General features: G+C 36.6%; 1 protein-coding gene across 5 annotated transcripts in view; it reads right to left on the reverse strand.

Moving 5' to 3' along the window:
* The window catches only part of LOC118275465 (hemicentin-1), an 84,964-nt gene that overhangs the window by 43,933 nt on the left and 20,373 nt on the right, over positions 1-20,658 (reverse strand). For all 5 annotated transcript variants that reach the window (XM_035593442.2, XM_035593440.2, XM_035593439.2 and 2 more), the window contains exons 3-4: positions 14,886-15,027; positions 1,672-1,880 (exon numbers count right to left, since the gene is read on the reverse strand). In XM_035593442.2, coding sequence (XP_035449335.2) covers positions 1,672-1,880; positions 14,886-15,027 — 351 coding nt within the window. The remainder of the gene's footprint in view (positions 1-1,671; positions 1,881-14,885; positions 15,028-20,658) is intronic.

Below are 20,658 nucleotides of genomic sequence, written 5' to 3' on the forward strand. Positions count from 1 at the left end.
ACTTTACTACCTGCAATGATTTTTGAATGAGCTCCAAACGAACGCTGGGATTTCATAAACTTGATTGACCAACATTCAAAACGTTGATAAGTGTCATAATTTGTGGTTTGCACGCACTTGATATTTTAATCGCATAATCGAATGAATCGTGGTCATTATAATTTGATGCAAAATATACGTTGCGCCAAACAAAATGTAGCGTAAATTCATGCGGAAACTGAACTGGTATTTTCAAGTGGAGCTCGTTTACAATTTAAAATTCCACGATAAACATATGTAGATAAGGGAGGTATAATAAATTCTCGGGTCGGGCAACGCCGGCCGCCGTACTAGGGCAGTGGAGTTAATAAAATCACTTTGTTAGTCAATTCCGCGTTTTGCCCGCCTATAGGCTGATACACACGTAGGCAGGCACACACATAGCTCGGTTAATCACTTTACTTTTTGCACGGATTTACCAATATACAAAATAAACGAGAATATCAAATAAAAACTTGCGCAAAAATGAATAACACGATTAATTGGCTAAAACAAAAATCTCTTTTGAAAAGTAATGAAGATAGCACATCATTAATCAAATCAGTGAGATGTGAAAGTATTGAATTGCTTTGAATAGGTCTTTTGATTAGGGGTTTACATTTCTATTGGAGTGATGAACAAAGAATAAAGTTGAGAATAGGGTGACTAAGCCTGCACTATTGTGGCTAGGCCAGTGATTCAGAGGGCTCGGGGAGCAGCGAGATAGCGCGGGCGTCGGCCCCGCGTCAGCTGAGCGCGCGCCGCGCCTCCGCCGCCACTCCAAACGTGATATCGCAGTACATTATTGTAATAACACCACTCCGAGCTTCTTTGACGGGGTAGAGGTCGTGTGTAACCTCTCATTTTCCTTACCGAAATTCAAAGGAGCTCTAACAAAGCTTTGTTTTGCATCGCTCGCTTGGCGAAAGCCGCTGAAAGGCTGGCTTTTTAGATAAGGTTCTCTTATAAATTTTCAGCATAGAGCAGACATTTTGCGCTAAAGTTTTTCAGTGTGGGAATGCGAACATCTGCTGCGATTCCCATTCTAGTTTCGAGGGTCGACGTTTTGCGGCAGAGTTATTTGTGAAACCGTTTCACTCGTTAGGGGGCAATTATATTCAGACGGTAATTGAAAATGTTAGTTATACTGGCTTAAGTAGTTTTTAACACGAGGAATAATTGTTTTTGTGCGCGAACCGTGAACACGTTTCTGATACATTTTCTTGATGTCAACATTTCCAATTTAGATTTGTTTTATGTATTTTGCATTCGGAGTTTTGATGCAGTTACTTGAGAGACGTCTGTTGCGAAGAACTTTATTTATATTCCAAAGTGGCTCATTTATTTTTCGCCAGTACCAAGTAGCTGTGAAAGACTTTAATTTTAAGAACGAGTTCTTTTGAAATGGGTTTGAATTTTAATCATACTGTACAAATGTGATGCATTCATTTCTGTAATTTAATAGAGTAATTCTTTAATGAAAGTTTTGTTTTGGCGATCAAATAGGAAGGCATTTATATCATTATTATTATTTGTAACTATATAGGACTATCATTGAACGAAAATTCATCACACTTGAATCAGCGATTCACCCTAAAAAACGTAACACACAAACCAAAAATTCTAAACACATACAATATTGAAATCACTCACCTATAACAGAGAGTCGTATTTGGAAGTTTCGTGTCGGTGAGTTCTTGAAGTCGACACGACATCGGTAGATGCCTTCGTCATCCAGTTGGACGGTGTCGAGTGTGAGCGCGGCTGGGCGGGCCACTGTTGCGAAGTAGGCTCGCGGCCCGAAGGCCAGCGGGTCCGACCATTGCAGTGCTTTGTTGAACGAACGGCCCCGCACGTCGAAACTGGAAGAGATATTTTTATATTAGTCATAGAAAACCTAAGCTTAAGTCTAAGACGGCAGAATAGAATACATGTGAGCACTCCTACTCTTTACAAGGGTGTAGTAAGAGCCGATTAAGTATCTAGATTAAGTAGTGGTGTCTGATAAACCTGATTCGTTTATACTGTTATACCGACGAACGAACTGTTAACCCGAATGCAAAGCGTGGAAATCATGGCAAACTCGTCTTTTGTAGAAGAGGCCACGACTGTGGCCTGTTCATAATGATGAAACAATGACTAATGTTATTTTTTTTTTAAAATACGTTGTCGCATATTAGGATTCTCTCCTGCGTCGTAAGTGCATTTACAAACATACAAGTTCATATACATATTGCACCCAGACCCGAATTACTCAAAAAGTTGCTCTGTGCGGGACTCGAACTCGCTACACGTTGCCCAGCTACTACACCAGCTGTGTAGTCTAATGTCGGGAAGTAACACCCGGACGAAGCTAGAACAGGTCGCTAGTATTTTATAAACAGTAGATTAATTCTCCAAATCCTTCAAGTTACTTTAGGTATTAATTAGCTAAGATTGTGATATCAAATCTGTATTTTCAAGGTGAAGTACCAACTTAAAGATCTAAATAAACATTCTAGGTAATAATAAAATCGTTGAGGAAAACAGTTGTGGCATCGGCACGTGTATTCAAGTACTACGAAGAATTCTGAATATTTACAAAAGTCAAGGGATGTTTTCCTTCCATATTCTTCTGTCAATCTGAAGTATTTATCCTTATAGGTCAACTGTTGTAGTTTCCTTAAGTAGAAATCTTAATAGGTTTGATATTTCTATTATATTATTGGAATGTTTTACATAAAATCATGTCATAATATTTGCTGAAACAATAAAGGATACATTGGGGCAATTGTCCTGCGACACATGTCGTCAGCGAGGTTGGGTGAAGTAGCGCGACGTTGCCAGACTTTGGTCGACATGTCTGGCAACATCGCGCGTCTCGTGTTGCCACCGACGTTTGGTGAGGTAGTACGACGTTGCTGGACTTCACTCAACATCTTTAGCAATTTTGACTGCACGGTTGGCGTAGTGACAGTGGCAACCAGCTACCACGCAATGTGCATCGGATTCGATTCCCGCACGGAACCACTTTTTGTGTGATCCACAAATTGTGGTTTCGGGTCTAGGTATCATGTGTATGTGAACTTGTATGTTTGTAAATGTACCCATGATACTGGAGAAAATCAACGTTAAAAAAAACTAAATTGACAACGGACATGAGTCGCGTGTTGTCGCTATATGTGTCAGGCGACAACAGCTGACATCGCTTGACATGTCACCGATACATTTCGTGGGACATTTGTTCCTTGGCGATCCTTAGCCTAAGACTTGCACCTACTTCACCGTCCTAGCAGACCAAGCAAAGTTGTAAATGTACCAACCACTTATTATTATAAGTTACAAGACTATTTTATATCGCATAAAAGATGAAATTGCACGCCATACGGTACTTCTTGAAACGACTTCACTAATTGTTATTTTATAGTTTCTCATTACAAAACGGAAGATGGAGTAATGAAATATGATTTGATATTTGCTGTGAAAACAGCGTTTATTCCCATGTTTTTATGGTCCATTTTACAACTGACCCCAATGATAATTTGATTTGTTTCAACATAAAGAAACATAAAATTCTTATTTGCTTGACTTGGCAGGAAATGAAAATCGGTAAAAGCGAGTTTGTTATGTAGGTATGCAATGTTTTATACCAGTAAGTATCTACTAAGAAATTACGTTTTGCGCTGATTTTTTCTTAATAATTATGTACATGTTCAATAATAAAACGATTCCTTTCAGGACTTGCGAATTCCATGATAATTTTTATTTTTGTTTAGTCCCGATTTACCTATTAGAATTAGATTAGAATATTGATAAAAATTATTTGGTTTGTTTCACGTGCGTATGGCGGCTCAAAGAGCCATCAGACCACCACCAGTAGGTATGGTGCCTGATTCGGAGCTACGGACTTCCTAATGGGTGTACCGGGGCTCTGGAACGGGGTGGTTTTTAGTTAGTTAGGATCTGACAATCTGACACTCCTCCCGTGTCACCTAAGGCGGGAGAAGCCATTGCATGATTTTCCTTTCAAAAAAAAGTAACTTAAATTATTGGTCTCGTACCGTTAAACACTGATTCGGGAATCTAACTTGAAACATGTAACTGTAAAAAGTGTAGCTTCGAATGAAGAAGAACGAGAAAGAAACTCCATTCGTTACTCTTTTAAAAAATACATACATATGTTTATATCCAAGTTTCATTCAGTCATAACGCACACGTCACATTTCACCAAGGATGCTCTTCTATACCGGGTTTCATAAAGCAATATAAAGGTCGCGTGTACACGAACAAGTATATAAATAGAATTTATTAATGCCACTCATTCCCGCGAGTGCTCTGTTTGGTAATTTAATCACATCAAATCAAAACATAGTGGAGTTTCCAAGTCTGGTAAAAGAACTTCTAGACAGGTACTTGGTCTTAAGGTATCAGTGAATTATTAAGAAAAAAACGTGCTATTGATTTTGATAGTTGATAGGTACTGTTATGAAGGAAGGTAGAGTTTGTTATCGTGAAAATATTTATTACACACTCATACACAAAAATCGGTTTGTATAAATGATACAAACCACATTATCAGTATCAATTTTGCTGATGCCTGATCCGGAGCTGCGGACTACCTAGCGGGTTTAGCGGGGTTCTGGCTCGAAAAGCAGTAGTAGAAACGGGTAGTCTTTAGCCAGTAAGAGTCAGACACTCGTCATCGCCCAAGGCGGGAGAAGTGAATGATTTTCCCCCTTCAAAAAAAGCAGTCAATTTAAAATATTGTTTTCACATCGGTAACAAAACTAAATAATAAATCCCAATTCCCTAATCCGGTATTATTACGGCTAAAATGTCTGCAAACACTGCAGTACCACTCGACTTGTCACAGGACTAACTTTGAAAAGTCAAGCTAAGGAAATGCATAATTAAACATTTATAAGTCCAAGTAATGAATAATTAAAACTTATTACTTAGCTCCTTAATATACTCGTACTTTCCTTGTTGAAACTGATGTTTCTAGGCACTGTATGTAAGTTTTATTAACATGTAATTGATAGGACAAGGACGGGTAATGAATTGTCGATTAGATCAATGATTCTGATTATGAAAAACAATATACAATTTTTATGTTTCAATGGGTTTATGGTCATCAAGATTAATTAATTTCAGTTATCAGATATCAGATAATTCAAATATCAGATCGATTAGACGTCAAGAAGGGGTTAAAATCCATTTATTAAACTAAGTAATAAAAAACGTCCGCATCTCCATTTTAAATCAAGTCATATACCTGAACCCTTCTCCTAAGTCTGAAAAATACTATGCTGTAAACTTCATCAAACTCAGTTTAGCCAAACGCGAGATAATGACTCACAAACATTCATATACCTAAATAAATACACACAGAACCTCTTTTTTTCAAACCGGTTAAAAAAAGCAAATTAACCCTACTAATTTTGAAGCCACAAGGTAAATCGACGCAGTGATTATGCCAATCACCCCGCCGTTATACAGATAACTACAGACCTTTCAAACAGCTACAGGATGTTACTTAGCTTGCTCAATACTTACAATTTATCCACTTACCACCATCGTTAAGTTAAAAGGTTAGGCTCGGCGTTAGCTTCGGCTAGACACTGGTTTTGTGTTTTTCACCGATTATCCTTGAGTACTTGTTAACGAAGTTTCCTTACTTGTTTGGGCTATTATCTAAATGTATATAAATATTAAGATTCTCTTTATAAGTAAAGATTTTAAGTGTAATGTTGTTGTTAAGAGACAATTGTAATTGTCGGATAATGGAAATTATGAACAAAATCTTTAACTTAGATACAGAGATATATTTGGGTTCAAAATATTTTTGTAACAATATTTTGCTGAAAACAACATCAAAATCGTTTTAGCCAAACGTGAGATAATCGCGCACAAACATTCATACATACATACAGGTGAAATTAAGCCCCTTATTTTTGAAGTCGGTTAAAAAATCAAGTTTGTGTTTAATGAATAATTATTATGTATGTACGTGTTTACTACAAAAATATTCATTCGAAATTCTTTTGCAGCTCAGTAAAAGTTCACCCATTTTATTTAACGCTATCTCTAGACTAAGCTTACAGCATGCTCATTCCCTTTACGACGTGTAGTTAACGTTACTTGTAAGAACTTGTTAACCTTAACCAGCTAGTAAATACCAGATGCAAATAAACTGTGGGTTGCACGCTAACTTATCAGTTAACGGCCAACTAACTTGATGCGGTAACTGTTTGTTGAAAATGTTACGTTGAAGAATGAACCGTGTTTGTTGTGTGTATGGGTGGAACGTGGATTTCTTTTGAGATTTTTCTTTTATATTTTTGTTTTTAAGTGCAACTGTTGCTGCTCTTAAGTTCCTTTGGTCTTTTTTATTTGGGTTTTGATTACGATATTATCAGTTGGTAGTTTAAAAGTTCAAAGTCAACGTAAGCATATCTCGGTCATAATTTTTTATAAGACGTTTTTTTTAAACTTTTATATACACTAGGATTTTCTCCTGAACAACAATTTGTTGATTACACTAAGAGTTGCTATGTGCGGGAATCGAACGTGCTACACGTGGCACGGCAGACAGTTGCACAGTTACCGCACCAACTGTGCAGCCGTTTCTTATTTATTTTATGTGTACGTTACTGATAAATTAGTTTTTTCTTACGGTACAACAAACGTGACAGACCAAGATTTCCTGGATCTATCAAGTATTTGACCCTTACCTCTTTGAATTAAATAATATTTTTTTTTATATTAGAACACCTATCGGAGTGTATAAAAACACGACTACCCACCTCTTCATCGATCACGTGCCTCAGTTACGATTATAAATTCTGTTTGTACAGTCATCGTTTAATCATATCAGTTTGCATTTATGCATGATCACAACCTATTTATCGGACTTATTTATTCGATCGCTGTGTACTTGCGAAAGGCGATAATAAATTAAAGCTGGATAAAGGAGTCTGTTCAATGGTTTAACTTGTATAGGGATCCTTGACCTGGAGCTTCCAAGGCTAACGGTGAAGGGCTGAAAGAAGGCCTAATATTTACATATAGTGATGAATGGGAGGCATTAATCGATACAGCCTTTTTAAGCCCCTACAATGCTGAATAACTGCTGTCTTGGTTCTTGTGTATGAAAATATATTTTGAATTTGCATGAATTTGTGTCCAATTCAAAGCAAAGAATAATAATTAAAACCGTTTTTTATTAATGGACGCGCAGAAAGAATGAAAATGAAGATTCATACATAGACAATATTATATTCTAGCAATAAAGGGCAATCATAGACTATAATAAAATTAAACAATCAACAGCAGTTATATTCTCTTTGACCAACGGGTTAGTTCCTATTGTTGCTGACTGGTGGCAGTAGTATCTATGCGTTAGTACAATTAAATTACTATTTCGATATCTATGTACTACTGTACAGTGTTTTTAACTGTGGTGACACATGACAAGTAACAGATGACAGAAGTCGCACATAGACGATCGACAAACAAATCAATGGATGACGTCATAAATCCTACATCGCACATGTGAAGTTTACATGCGAATAAACATGGATAGAAAATCCCAACGAACAGCAGTTGGGCAGAATGCCCGCCAGAGACGATCACCTTGCCTGGTCTTAGGATGCTCTTTTTCTTAGGGAACTTTACTCTTTTTTCTTTTTTCCCTAAATAACAATAAAATTCTTACGGTACGGTAAGAATCTCGTACAAAGTAAGTTTAAAATTTGCACTTGAGAATATGAGGCTTGAACGTTAGCTTTACTACACAAACGCATTCCTAAAGAGTCGATTCGATCTTTGATTCATCTTAACTAACTACATAGATACTAAACACATAACTAGCAAACAAATAATATTTACAAAGACCCATTTCTAAAAATAGTAAACAATCTGAAGGAAAAAATAGAACACACCACATACCAACCCTATATATAGAGAAAGTTATTTTCATCCCTGCCCGACATAGTTACACCAGTTATAACATACACATATAAGTACCAGATATCGTAGAGGAACAATATTGTTCCTTCCCTCACTGGCCGGCCTCTTCAGGAGGATTAAAATCATCGCCCATCACTGACCTCTTTGATGTGCCACTTCTAGACAACTGGAGCGCGGGAAGTAATTCTCTAGAGGGTACGATGGAGCTGTGTCAATGTGCACAGCCTTAAAAGTATTTGTAACGAGAACAGGTATTTTTATACTCTGTGATTTTTTTGTTTTGTAACGTAGAAAATATTATATTAAGTTATCTGGACTGCCTTGTTGGTCGCAAGTGCAACTACTGGACAAGGGGGGTCGGGCAAAGTATTACTTGGCTTTTTTCGGTTTTCCGACCATTTCTCAGTAATAGCAAATTGTGGGTGGATGATATAGTTATTATGATAGACCCAAAAAAAAAGAGTAACGAGAGTGAGTAATGGAGAATACAGAATGCAATTACATTCACCACTTAAAAATAATTAAAAGGAGTATTTCAAAGAAAATTGACGACAGAGTCCTCAATAAATAAACGACTTAGCCTAATATTGTACGTATTTTGATTTCTATGACATCACCGAATGATGTAACTACTATAAAATCCCTAACTAAAATTGATAATTTATGTAAGCGACGTATAATACGAAAGTTTAATTATTTACGCACTTTAATTATCGTTATCGGTAATTATATCTTCAGGGCTATTTAAGGTTAAAATAAAAGGGTCAGAAACCGCGCCTACTTTTTCGCTTACCGATTCAATGAGCGGCAATGTTTGGGGCGGTCTATTTTTCGGATAAAGAATCGGTATTGCGATTCGACGTGGCAATGTAACGAGGAATACGGACTGCTTTTCCTCTGTCAGCAACCCAGGTGTAATTTTTGGTGTTGTAACAGATGTTCTTACTTTTTAATGGTTTAAGCCGGTAAACGAGCAGACGGATCACCTGATGGTAAACAATCGCTGCCGCCCATGGACACCCGAAACACCAGAGGCGTTACAAGTGCGTTGCCGGCCTTTTAGGGGTTAAAATTTAAGGGTTGTTGGAGAATCGAGGATTGGGTTAGATAGGTAAAGGAAGAGTTTTATATATACAGAAATTATACGTTTTAAATGCGTTGCAGGTTATGTCAGTGTTATTATCCACATGGTTCTTTCATACAACAAGTAAAAGTTGTTATAAGTACGTTTCTACTTCAACTTCTATTAAGGAAAACCCCGTGATTGCCAAGGTCACCTCACCTTGAGTGTTCGAATCCTTGAAATAAAATAAAATAAGCCACAACAAAAGAAATCGAACCCTCGAAAAAAATCAAGGTCACACGATTGAAAACGTCTGAACAAATTAACAAGATATAGAAGCGTTTGTTCACTTCATTCGGAAGGGTATTTGTTCACGAAAACGGTTCAATTCTGCCAGTTATCGCCCTGACATGGATGGTTTATAGTATCGCAAGGTGGATATTTAAAAGCCGTCGGCAGTTACCCTAATAATAGAGCTAAACGACGCGAGTGATTAATGACGAGCCAGCGAGGTACGGTCGGGTGTGTAGCCTAGTTTGATGTGTGTAGTCTCTGTCCTGAAACTACTCTGTGGTAATTGCTTGTCTTGGACGGTTGTGTCATGAGACAGGGTTGCGTTGAAAAGCAATTATCTTAAGTGTTTTGAGGATGTGATTTTTTTGAAGTGTTATTAATTTGATATGGATCAACTGTAGCAAAAAAATGTAAGCCGGCATTGCGCGATGATGTTAATACACTTCTATGACTGCAATGGATTTTGTATTCAAGAAAAATCGTAATGTAGTTAGAAACAAATTATATAGGTTTTGCACAAAATAGTAGTCTAAGCTTTATGTGATAATTTTACAGATAATAACATAATTTTCCAAAAACATAGGTAATAACAAAACTAGATTTAGTTGTAGTAAACAGTATGAAATTAAATCGAAAACGTAGCTAAGACTACAGGGAGAGTGTTTGCAGAACGAGGTCACTGAATGACCTAGAAAAATTGAGGAAAGCCTAGGTGTCGGAGCCAAACGGTCAAACGCTCGATGCGATATTTTCAAAGAGCCCAGTTTGTAGAACTAAGTATGCACTCAGCAATTGGAAAATAAAAATGTATGGCAAATAATAATTCGAGAAAGTACTTTTTAAAATGTTTTGTAGATGTGGATATATATATTTTTTTATGGTAGATGCATTATCTGACGGTAAGCAATTAGCGCCGCCTAAGGACACCCGAAATACCAGAGGTATTACAAGTGCGATGTAAGCCTTTTGGGGGTTAGGTTTGTTAAGTTTTCCAGATTTAAAACTCTTGTGGTAATTAGATGACTGCCGTACTCAGAGACATTCAATGATTACTTATAATATTCCTTAGTAACAATTTTGTTTCAAAACAACTGCTAAGGACTGGGTTAAGTAACCATTAAATGACTCTGATTGTGGCGGTAAAACAATCAGAAATAACTGCCCTATCAATAGTACGTGACCGCCTACTGCTGGATTAAAGACCTTGACATAAAATTGTTTAGCAGGAGATGCAGTTAAAAAAGTTCAATGGGCTTACTCTTGAATCCAACTCCGATTGATCAACATTAATATTGGGAAATTTCATACTCTTGAGTTGCAACAATCTAGCGCCCATTGCATCCGTATTGCTTGGATTTTGAATGTACTCAATAGTATTGAGTGTGGCTTTATAAACCGTACTCTGAATGCTATTTTAACAGCTATGATTCGGATGTATAGTTTTGCTATTGAATAATTTTATTGTTAAGATTTTATTTGATTGACATTGTTAAATTGCATTGACGTTGAGATTGGTTTCAAGAGTAAGGTCATGATTAATGTATTCTCTGTTACCGTAGTCATAAGGCATATATTACATTGTTCTGTCATTGTAATCAAAAACCAGAACTGACTTATTAATGAGTAACAATGCGGATATCTTTGTATGACAAACGTACAACTTCATTAAATATGAATACTACCTGGTCCGTTTCTAACGTGATCTCGATCGGATATTTCAATCCACTTCAACTGTGTTCGTTCGATAATGAACTCAAGTCCAACTAAAATATGGACGGAATTGGATTGATTCAAATTCCAATCGTATCAGTCGGTCACTCGTGTAAGTTGTAGGGATGTCTGTTTGGAGTTTTGGCTGATATTTATTTTATTGTAATGGTATGGCTCAGATTCCCAAGAGTGCAAAGATTTCTTATGAATATTCTAGTTATTTGATCTTTACAATACAGTCTAATTGATTGAACCATCTTGCAATATACTTTTTTATGGAATAAGCCAGTAAAACCAGGAAACAAGTCACCTGATGGTAAGCAATCGCCTTTATTATTATTATTAACTTGTTTAAGATCAAAATGTGTAAATTAAATTCACATAAGCTCTTAAAATTGCTCATTTCGCATTTAGAGTAAAAAATATACAACAAGTTTGGTGCAACAAACTCATTAAAATCGTAAAACGATATCCAATTAATTTTATTGAATATCGTTAACATCCATTATTAAAAGCAACACAATTATAAAGTACCTTTCAATAAAACCTCGAAAAAATATATCAACGTTGTACACATTTTTCGTCACGACACAGCCCTGGCTTTGTAACGTATATCTGTGGCACGGAAGTCCCTATCTCCCACAGATCCGGCTACCGACGGCTACAGTAAATCAATCCACAATTTTTGTCTTCCCACTCATATTTCATATTTACCTCAACATTAGTGAAAATGTGTATTTGCTTCAGAAACCTGTAACACAATCTTGGAAACCACCCTTTTGTTTTCCGCACAAGATTTTTCTTTTTTCCTTTATTTATTCATGATCCAATTGTTTCTGACGGGTTGCTTTCTTTTTTTCAATCGATCCTTTTTTGCATTAATTCGTTTCGGGTTGTAATTGTATTTTTGTGGATGTGAAGTATTACGAGGGCTGTGCGTACGACGTATGTATGTATTGTTTGATAAGAGCTCGAACGTGAAAAATATTATACATGAAATGTTTATTTTATTATTTAGAAAATAATGACTAATAATAACTGTTACAAGGAAAAAAAGAAAACCTAATGCATGAAGGCGAAGCTTCGAAACCTACCAACAGCAAGTACCAATGAAACTATTTCCGAGTTAAACGTAATTTTTATGATTATTTAGACACCACTGACAAACAGTGAATGAAAACATTGTGAGGAAACCTGGCGTTATAATTTGTAATTGATTTTGCATTATGCGTCACCGTCGGCGCAAAAGATAGTACATTTTCCAAAGTCAAACGCCCGACGGGTTAATGTTCAAACCTTGTCCGTGTGAGAAGAGACCTTTGGTCAGCAGTGGTCGCTTATGGTCTGTCCATGTGAATATATCAGCCACAAGACGACCAGTGCTGGACATAAATGATGTATTCACACACTTAATTCATCTTATTATTTTTTGTATTCACTAGACTTAGACTTTATGTACATTATACAAAGGTGAACTTAATGCCAATTTGGCATTCTCTACCAGTCAACCTTGGGGTCATGCAGAGAGACAACAGTAGGTGTAACAACAAGCTTGTGTTGAAATATTATAACATAAATCAATTTATAATTATATCGATACTTAACATGTTATACATACAATAAATATTACAATATATACTTATATGAACAGTAGCCAGATAAATATTTTAATGTAAAGAAAAAAATATGCTTTAACGCTAACTCATGTGAAAATAGTGCAAAGTATTAAGATGGCGGAATCTTTTACGTGTGGATACTAAAATGAGATCGCGAGCTATCTCATAACGGAAATGTGAACATGATTCTGTTGAGCATCAGATTAAGTATATACTTAGGCAAAGTAACGTGTTGCCTATGTACCTATATTATACTTAGGTAACGCAACTTGGTGCCTATGTTATACACTACAGCTTTTCTTATTCCAGGAGATTTTATTAAGAGGAGGTTCTGTGCTAAATATGTTAATGTAAGAGGAGTGAATACATATTAAATAAACTCAGTATGCAAGATTTTGTATCTTTGACTATGACTGTCGAGAACGAGGCTTTGATTTCAGTTACCAGTTGGGTGAACTTTTCAATAATAATGTGTACTTATTTAGAATGGTTTCCGACTTTTTGTAATTACACGTATACACTGTATAAATACATCCAAAACGTCACGCCTGTCTCTCATGGTGGTACACAGAGACAAAGGAACGCCAATAGCTACAAATCTTACATACCTCTGTCATTTCATCAAAACTATATAAACACTCTTGTAACAAATAAGATATTACAACAAAAATAGATTGTTCTATAAATGTACTTTAGTATACTCCTGCAGCATAAAAAGTCCAATATTATCATTTCTCTAAAGTTTTCTCACTTTTTTAAAATAAAATATTCTGGTCGCGCTCTTCGCTGAAATATAATATATTTTATATATAGCGATACGTGCAATCTATGTAGTGAGTGCTGTCAATGTTCAAGATCTGGCGTGGAATCACATAAATTTGTCAAAGGATGATTGATGTCTTGGATTGACAGGCTTATCTCACGTCGCAGGCGTTGTGCCACTACCACTGTTCTGTAGGCAATTAATTTATGCTAGGCTAGAGATATAAAAATAGTGTGGTAGTAAGAACTAGATTTAATAATGATAAAAAAATCTCCTCTGTTTTTGAAATGGGTTAAAAATTGGTGAGAAAGGTAGATGATTATGTACACGTCTTTTACCTCTTAAGAGTAATATGCGAGACTTTATTCATATATGAAAGTATTTTTTTTCGCTTGTTAGCCATATTATAATAGTAAACTTAGGATTCATTGCTTATTTTTTTATTCCACGACGGTGGCAAGAAAGTACACGGCTCACCTGATGGTAAGTAGTAACTGTGCCTATAAATGCTTATTTCTAATCACAGAACATACTCATAAACATCTAAATACCAATCCTGGCAGACTCCTTTCGTTTATTTCCCATTCATCAATCTCTTCATTCATGTTCGCCAGTTGCGAGTACTTTTAATTTGTCCTTTTTCAATACGTCGCCAATTTGGCTGACGTATGTCCGCTCGGGAGCCTTCTATCGATGTCTCCGTTCATTCTCGTTTCGAACACCTCTTTTGTAATTCAACTTCAACGATTCAAAAGAGCAATATTTTAAAGGGTCCACTTTTGTTCGATGTTGAAAAAAACTTAACATGGATGAAAATAAGAACTATTGTTTATAACTAAATCAAACTCTTGTAATAACATCAATATAACAAAATAAATCCTAATAGAAATTGAGGACATAACAGGAAATTGCTTTGTAACTTAAATTGTAATATTCTGATGATGACACTAAAATACCCAATGCTAACACAGCGTTGTAATTGCTAATATAATCACAATAACAATAATTATTATTTGCATACTATGATTAGTTCAACAATAATAATTAATCAACATCAAATTAATACGGATAACACGTAGCAATGAAGCTACGAACTACGTAGCACTTCGTAGCGATGCTCGTAGCCGCGTAGCGCTACGAGCGAAATGAGTAATCGTTTGAGTTAAACGGTAACGTGTGTTTGTATTTTAGTTAGTATTACAAACTTTATGTTTTAATAATTATAGAGTGACATAATAGTACATATGTGTTTGTATTTATATACGAGGATAGTTCATTCGCAGATTTTTTAGGCATTGCTTTACATTGAACGAAAACAAAACGAGGCGCGTTTGACGCTTTGATTGGCCGGTGCGAATGAACCAACCAATCAGATCGCCGAACGCGCTCTCGTTTCGATGTCGCTAAACGTAAAACTAACTTATACTAAGCTCTTCGATCATATTATTATTATAATTGCTTTATTTAATACCTGTATATAGGTTTTCCGCCGGTGGCCTTTCCAGCTCGGAACCACAGCACCATATAGACCCTGTCTTCATTAGTGTCGGGTGTGACGTCACAGGGGAGAGACGCCGTGCGACCCAGCACCGCGTCCACATCCACCGTCGACACTGTAACAATGAACACAGAATATAGTATTAATAGTTAATCGTGAATAATGGCCATGTATATTTAGATTTTAGGTATCAAACATAAAGTTCATTTTTGAATAATAAAGATAACAGTTAATTATACAAAACAGATTTCCCGACTATAAATATCTAGATCTTAATAATCAATATAAAAAAAATAAATGATTTCTACAATTTCACTACAACACACAAAGACAAATTTTGCGTCATTTTACTCTAAACTGTACTCATAGCTATACATGTTTACCTTTGCAGACAGGTACAAATAACCCATTGTGAACGTACCAATTTATTAAATGACTGTCACAATGAACTAACTTCAAATAAATTAACTGAACATTGTGAACTTCACGAAAATAGGGGAAAAATCTCTAATTTTCTGTTCGTCCGAATAAAAAATGGATTGGCAAAAAGAACTACGGGCTCGGGCAACGAGAATTCCCGAAATAAAAATGCTGGATGAGCCATGCAGACATACGAGTGACTGACGAAAAGTTTTTAATCCATCCATTTAGCAAATGTCTATGTTGTTTGTCAGGTTTATATGATTTAGTGAATAAACTGCGATTTCAAAGTATGACAGTTTACGAATGTATATCATTTTTCTACTCAATTGCTTCATTTTTCTATGATTGTGTGTTAAACTGTAGTTTACTTCCTTAATGAGTTTCAATCAGAGTTGGTATTCAAAGATCATAATGTGAATTGATTTTTTTATGGTATAAGCCGGTAAATGAGCAGGCGGATCACCTGATGGTAAGCAATCGCCGCCGCCCATGGACACCCAAAACACCAGAGGCGTTACAAGTGCGTTGCCAGTTAGGAATTTAAGGGTTGTTGGGGAATCTTCAGATTGGAAATGGGGTAATTAGGAATCCGATAACCTCACTCACACAATGCAAGCGTTGTTTCACGTCAGTTTTCTGTGAGGCCGTGGTATCACTCCGGTCGAGCCGGCCGATTCCACACTTAATTGGCACGCAGTTGCCAAATATATCTTTACTAAGTATTTAATTAGAAGACCATAGCTATCGCTCCAAGGACGGTATGATGGTACCAATCAATTAATCAAACGCAATGGCTCCTTACCTACCCTAGACATCTTAGTTAAAATTTAATTAATTTTAAATCTAGCTGTTATAGAGGGTCGCATATTACTCCTTTTAGCTTCTGATCCTCATTATTTCTTTCATTATCCCTGCACCCTTCGTACCCTGAATAGTGGTGCCAACATGTTCATAGTGAACACGTTATTACATGTTATAGTAGTCTTAAGCCTCTCTGTACCCCTCAATAGTCGGCCCTCCTGTGCCATAATTATGCTATAAGCGCCGTAAATTGCACCAAGAATTTTCTCATACATACAACCTCTTCCGTTTTGTTAATTTAATACAAGTTACGAGCCGTGAACGAAGTGAACTTATCACGAAAATCCTTTTTCGTGAAAACCATAATTTTATTCACATTTTTGTTTTGTTCAATGGCTTTACTGAGTGAAAATACTCATCGTCTGTTAGACAATATCAACGAGATTGTGTTTGTACTCGTACAAGCTTGCTTCAACCAGTCAAGATACTCGTTAGATTAAAATGCATGCATACCTCCAAACAGCGCAGTAGACGAAAGCTAATTCCAGCACCCCAAATCGTCGACACAAAACATTCATGGCCCGCGCTCCCGACTCGGGTAACAAGCCCCGCCTCCGTATAACTCCAAGAAAAAGAATGCTTAAGTGAATATCACTGTTATTCTGTACTTACATCGTTACGATTCCTGGCTTCCCTTTCTCGAGGCGATAAAGAGCCCATGAATATAAATAGACGCAATATTAAAACGCTCCGTTTCCACACCGCATGAAATAATCTTCTTTTCTTTGAGGAAAAACTGTCAACGTGTTGGGGCCAAGTAATGTACACCATCAGTCATACTTAGAAGGAATTTTCAATTTACTCAGTGCGAAGACTACCCTAATAAAGACGGATTACTTGGTCTCGCGGTGCCAGTTGGGTATCAATTTGCTTGAAGACCCAAGAGGTATTGTGCCCCCGATATGTATGTTGCGTAACTTTTTTATGCCCTAGACAAATTATGTAGAATAGCCCTTACCAAGGGAACTAACCTTGAGCTTTGTCGCTATTTATAATACAATTGTGCCAAAACCGTAATATGTTTTTTATCAAACAATCTTTACTACGTACCGGCTCTATTTTAGTTGATCGTTACCTAAGTGAATTTCGTGGTAAAGTGGACTATAAAACGTGAGAAAGAGTTTCAGTAGTTTCCTATTAAGTTTACTGACCCCTTAATACGTTGTAAGTGAGAAGTTACGTGGCCAAGTGTTTTTACAAAAATGTTAATTTCATTAAGTCAAGTCGATGTGACGTAAGAGAAAAATTATAGATGCAAAAGAACATAAGAATACAAATACTTTTTTATTGATAGTGATAAAATATTTTTATCTCGAAGGGAATGTGTTGAAGAAATGTTGAAAAAGTTTTGATGTAAATAAAGCGAAAGAAAAAGAGCAATCCCAGCTAGTCAAGACGAGACGCGACGCCTCCGCGCATTAAGATAAGAGCAGAGAAATGAAATTCCAAATCGGTCCCGCCCCTTTATTTCGATGTCACCGCCGCGTTTGAGTTGGAATAATTCCACAATAAAGCTGTTCTGACAAAGCCTCAAGTCTCAACGTAGAATGTCACGCATAATGTATCGGAAATATAAATTATATTATATTAGTGGTTCGGTGGTATAATGGCGGGCTATAACGGTGGCATAGATTGTGTCGTGTTGGACGGCACTAAAGAATTGCGGCACTCATTACTGCGGTGCCGAATGTGGCCAGATGAGGGGTGGCGGCATGTCACGACACGCCACGTATGGCCCTCGCCAATCTGAGCACGTTTAATGTACGACGCGATCTGAATATTTTACTTCACTGTCTAATGCGTTTTGAACTGTGAATGATATAAAACTAAAGATAAGTTTACAGATTATATTACTAACTATTATTTAAGAAGTGTTTTTGTCACTGAAATTGTTCGATGGTTTTATTTTTCTAAAAGTAATAAAATATCACTTATCAACTAATGCAACGATATTAATTTCATTTTACATATTTTTTATATGTGTAGTTATAACTAAAACTCTAGTCTAAGGTGAATGGGTACAAAATACTTCTACAAATAACGTGCTATAAATACAGACGGATATTAATTATTGCCAAACCACAGCTTGTAAAATTATTATTGCTGCAGAACGAGAAATGTAGTGATTAAAGTTGTTCATATCAGTAAGAGCAAGCTAAAATGTGTTCTAAATCTATTCCCCTTCGGTTTCAATTCCCATACAGGTATATTTCACGTGCAGCGAAATTAGGCCTTTGATCAATTCTTGTCGTGCCGGTATACATAAAGCAAAAACAGACGATGGAAATATTCAAGATTTTCTTGACGAGTTCTTAGCATTTCTTAGTAATGTACCTGAATGCTTCCTTTCGTATTCAATTTACAAATTCATTTTGCCGAGAACTTGTAAAATTATATATAAGAAGCTACTAATGTTATTTCGAGTTACTAACTCATATTTCGAGGTGTAGTAAAACCCTACATCGTACTCAAATACACTAAAAAGACGCTAAACTCCGCGAAGGGATGCTAAGAAAAGCTCTTACGTCTCTCGTTCTCTCAATATATCATATTTTTTCGCAGACTCCGAAGATATACGAGCGGTTGTTTCGCGCGTGACAGGCTTCCGGGGGTAATATTAATAAAATTATTGTGGAGACACGTCGCGAGCCTCGGGCCTGACCTACTCGACTCACGCGCCAACTACTGCGCTGTTGTCGACTTCACCACACATGTGCACGTTATACGTATACCTCCACAGAACATGTTTATTGCGACAACTTGAACTCTAGCATTCACAGTTAGTAAAAAAATTGCCTTCCTAGAATACTAACGTAATACATCTGGATTTTTCGAACCTTTGCTTTACAATTTAATTTCAAATTACTCCATTTAAGCGCGATATGATTTTCGTCGTCATTTCCGAGTACACTGCTTTCTACGAAAATCAAGCTTGCTTCATATTTAGCTGTGGGCTAAATAAAAGTCAACACGGACATTATGGGTTCTACGAATTACTCGTTAGTAAGTTTACAGTGGCACAGCCATGTACAGTTACGAACACAAGCGCATTGAGTATCGGGTTGACAGCAGCAGTGTGCGCGAGTGTACCGCAGCCTGAACTCGCGAGCATGACGCTAACAAATAATTTGCACTTTCATTAACGAGCATGTGCTGTGTTTTCTTACTTCAACTCACTGTAGTAATGATTTATTACGTAATAAGGTTTTGTGCTCATACAAATTACCCTAGTTGTACAAGTAATTCGTTGTAGTTCTGTAATAGCAATTAACTAGCAATGAATATTATTATTCGCGTTTGTAGTCAGAGCATACGCTTCATTAGACCTAAATAAAACGAGCAAGAAAAAATGTAATAAAGCGCGGCTGACGAGCCAATATATCTAGTGGCAGATATTTATTATTGTCGTACATAGCGGCATCAGACGCGCTCGATCATCGCCGATATCCAATTACATTAAAATTTCAATTCATTCATCACGGTAACAATGAGGGTGCGAGCACTTTTTTCAGCAATGTGCCCTTTGATTAGATTCGGTACTGAACAAACCCATCCATTCCGCGGCCACAAAAAGGTCGCTGAGGCCACCTCAGCCGACTCTCGTTTCATTCGTTCCGCTGTCCAGAAATTTTCGCAATAAAATTAATCGTTCCAATAAAATTGGAGTCGAATAGAGCCACCCATGCATGAACACTTTTTAATTGGGTCGCTCTTGTTGCTTCTTTCGCAGGCATCCAAACGAGAAATCGAACTTGAGCAAGTCTCTCGTTTACATTTAGGCATATCTCGTCGCCGCCGAGGTATGTACGAGTATTGTTGCCAACAAATAGGGTCCCCACTTGAGAGCTCCGGGTCTTGTCTAGAGGCCTCGAAGGACTAGTGAAATCAAAGTTCCCAGTGTCCCAGAACTATTATACTTTGTGTTTGTAAGCTTCATCTTTGCGATTCATTCGTTTAAAAGTTTCCTTTGTAGCCATTATGTACGCTCGGACCAACACGCTACGTTCAGCGCTCTCAATCAAATATCAAAGTGAGCAATTTGTTGCGTGTAAACGCAGCTCCCGACGGATTGCATAAAAATCAGACAAAAAACACGGCACAACGATCCGTCGAACAAACGAAAATATATTTCCCCATTTTCATTTTCGACAAGCAATCGCGTTTAATGGGTTGAGCGCGATTCCCACTTGAGTTTGTTCGATTTTGTTTCATTTGATCGCTTCAGCGATTCGCTGTGAGGTGCGCCATGGAAAGCGATAAAATACTCATTTCAATAATCGTTAATTTATAAAAAAATTAAATATATAACGGAAATGATCTCCAGAATTTTATATTCGATATTTTTTCCATATTTAATATTATATTTCTAATTTTATTCTAATCAGAGTTTTTATTGTAGATGTGTAGATAAAACTTAACCTAACTTAGTGACGATATTTGTTTTATTAGTTCTGCAGTTTTT

This window comes from Spodoptera frugiperda, chromosome 8 (assembly GCF_023101765.2).
Source record: "Spodoptera frugiperda isolate SF20-4 chromosome 8, AGI-APGP_CSIRO_Sfru_2.0, whole genome shotgun sequence".
In the NCBI taxonomy this organism is placed as follows: domain Eukaryota; kingdom Metazoa; phylum Arthropoda; class Insecta; order Lepidoptera; family Noctuidae; genus Spodoptera; species Spodoptera frugiperda.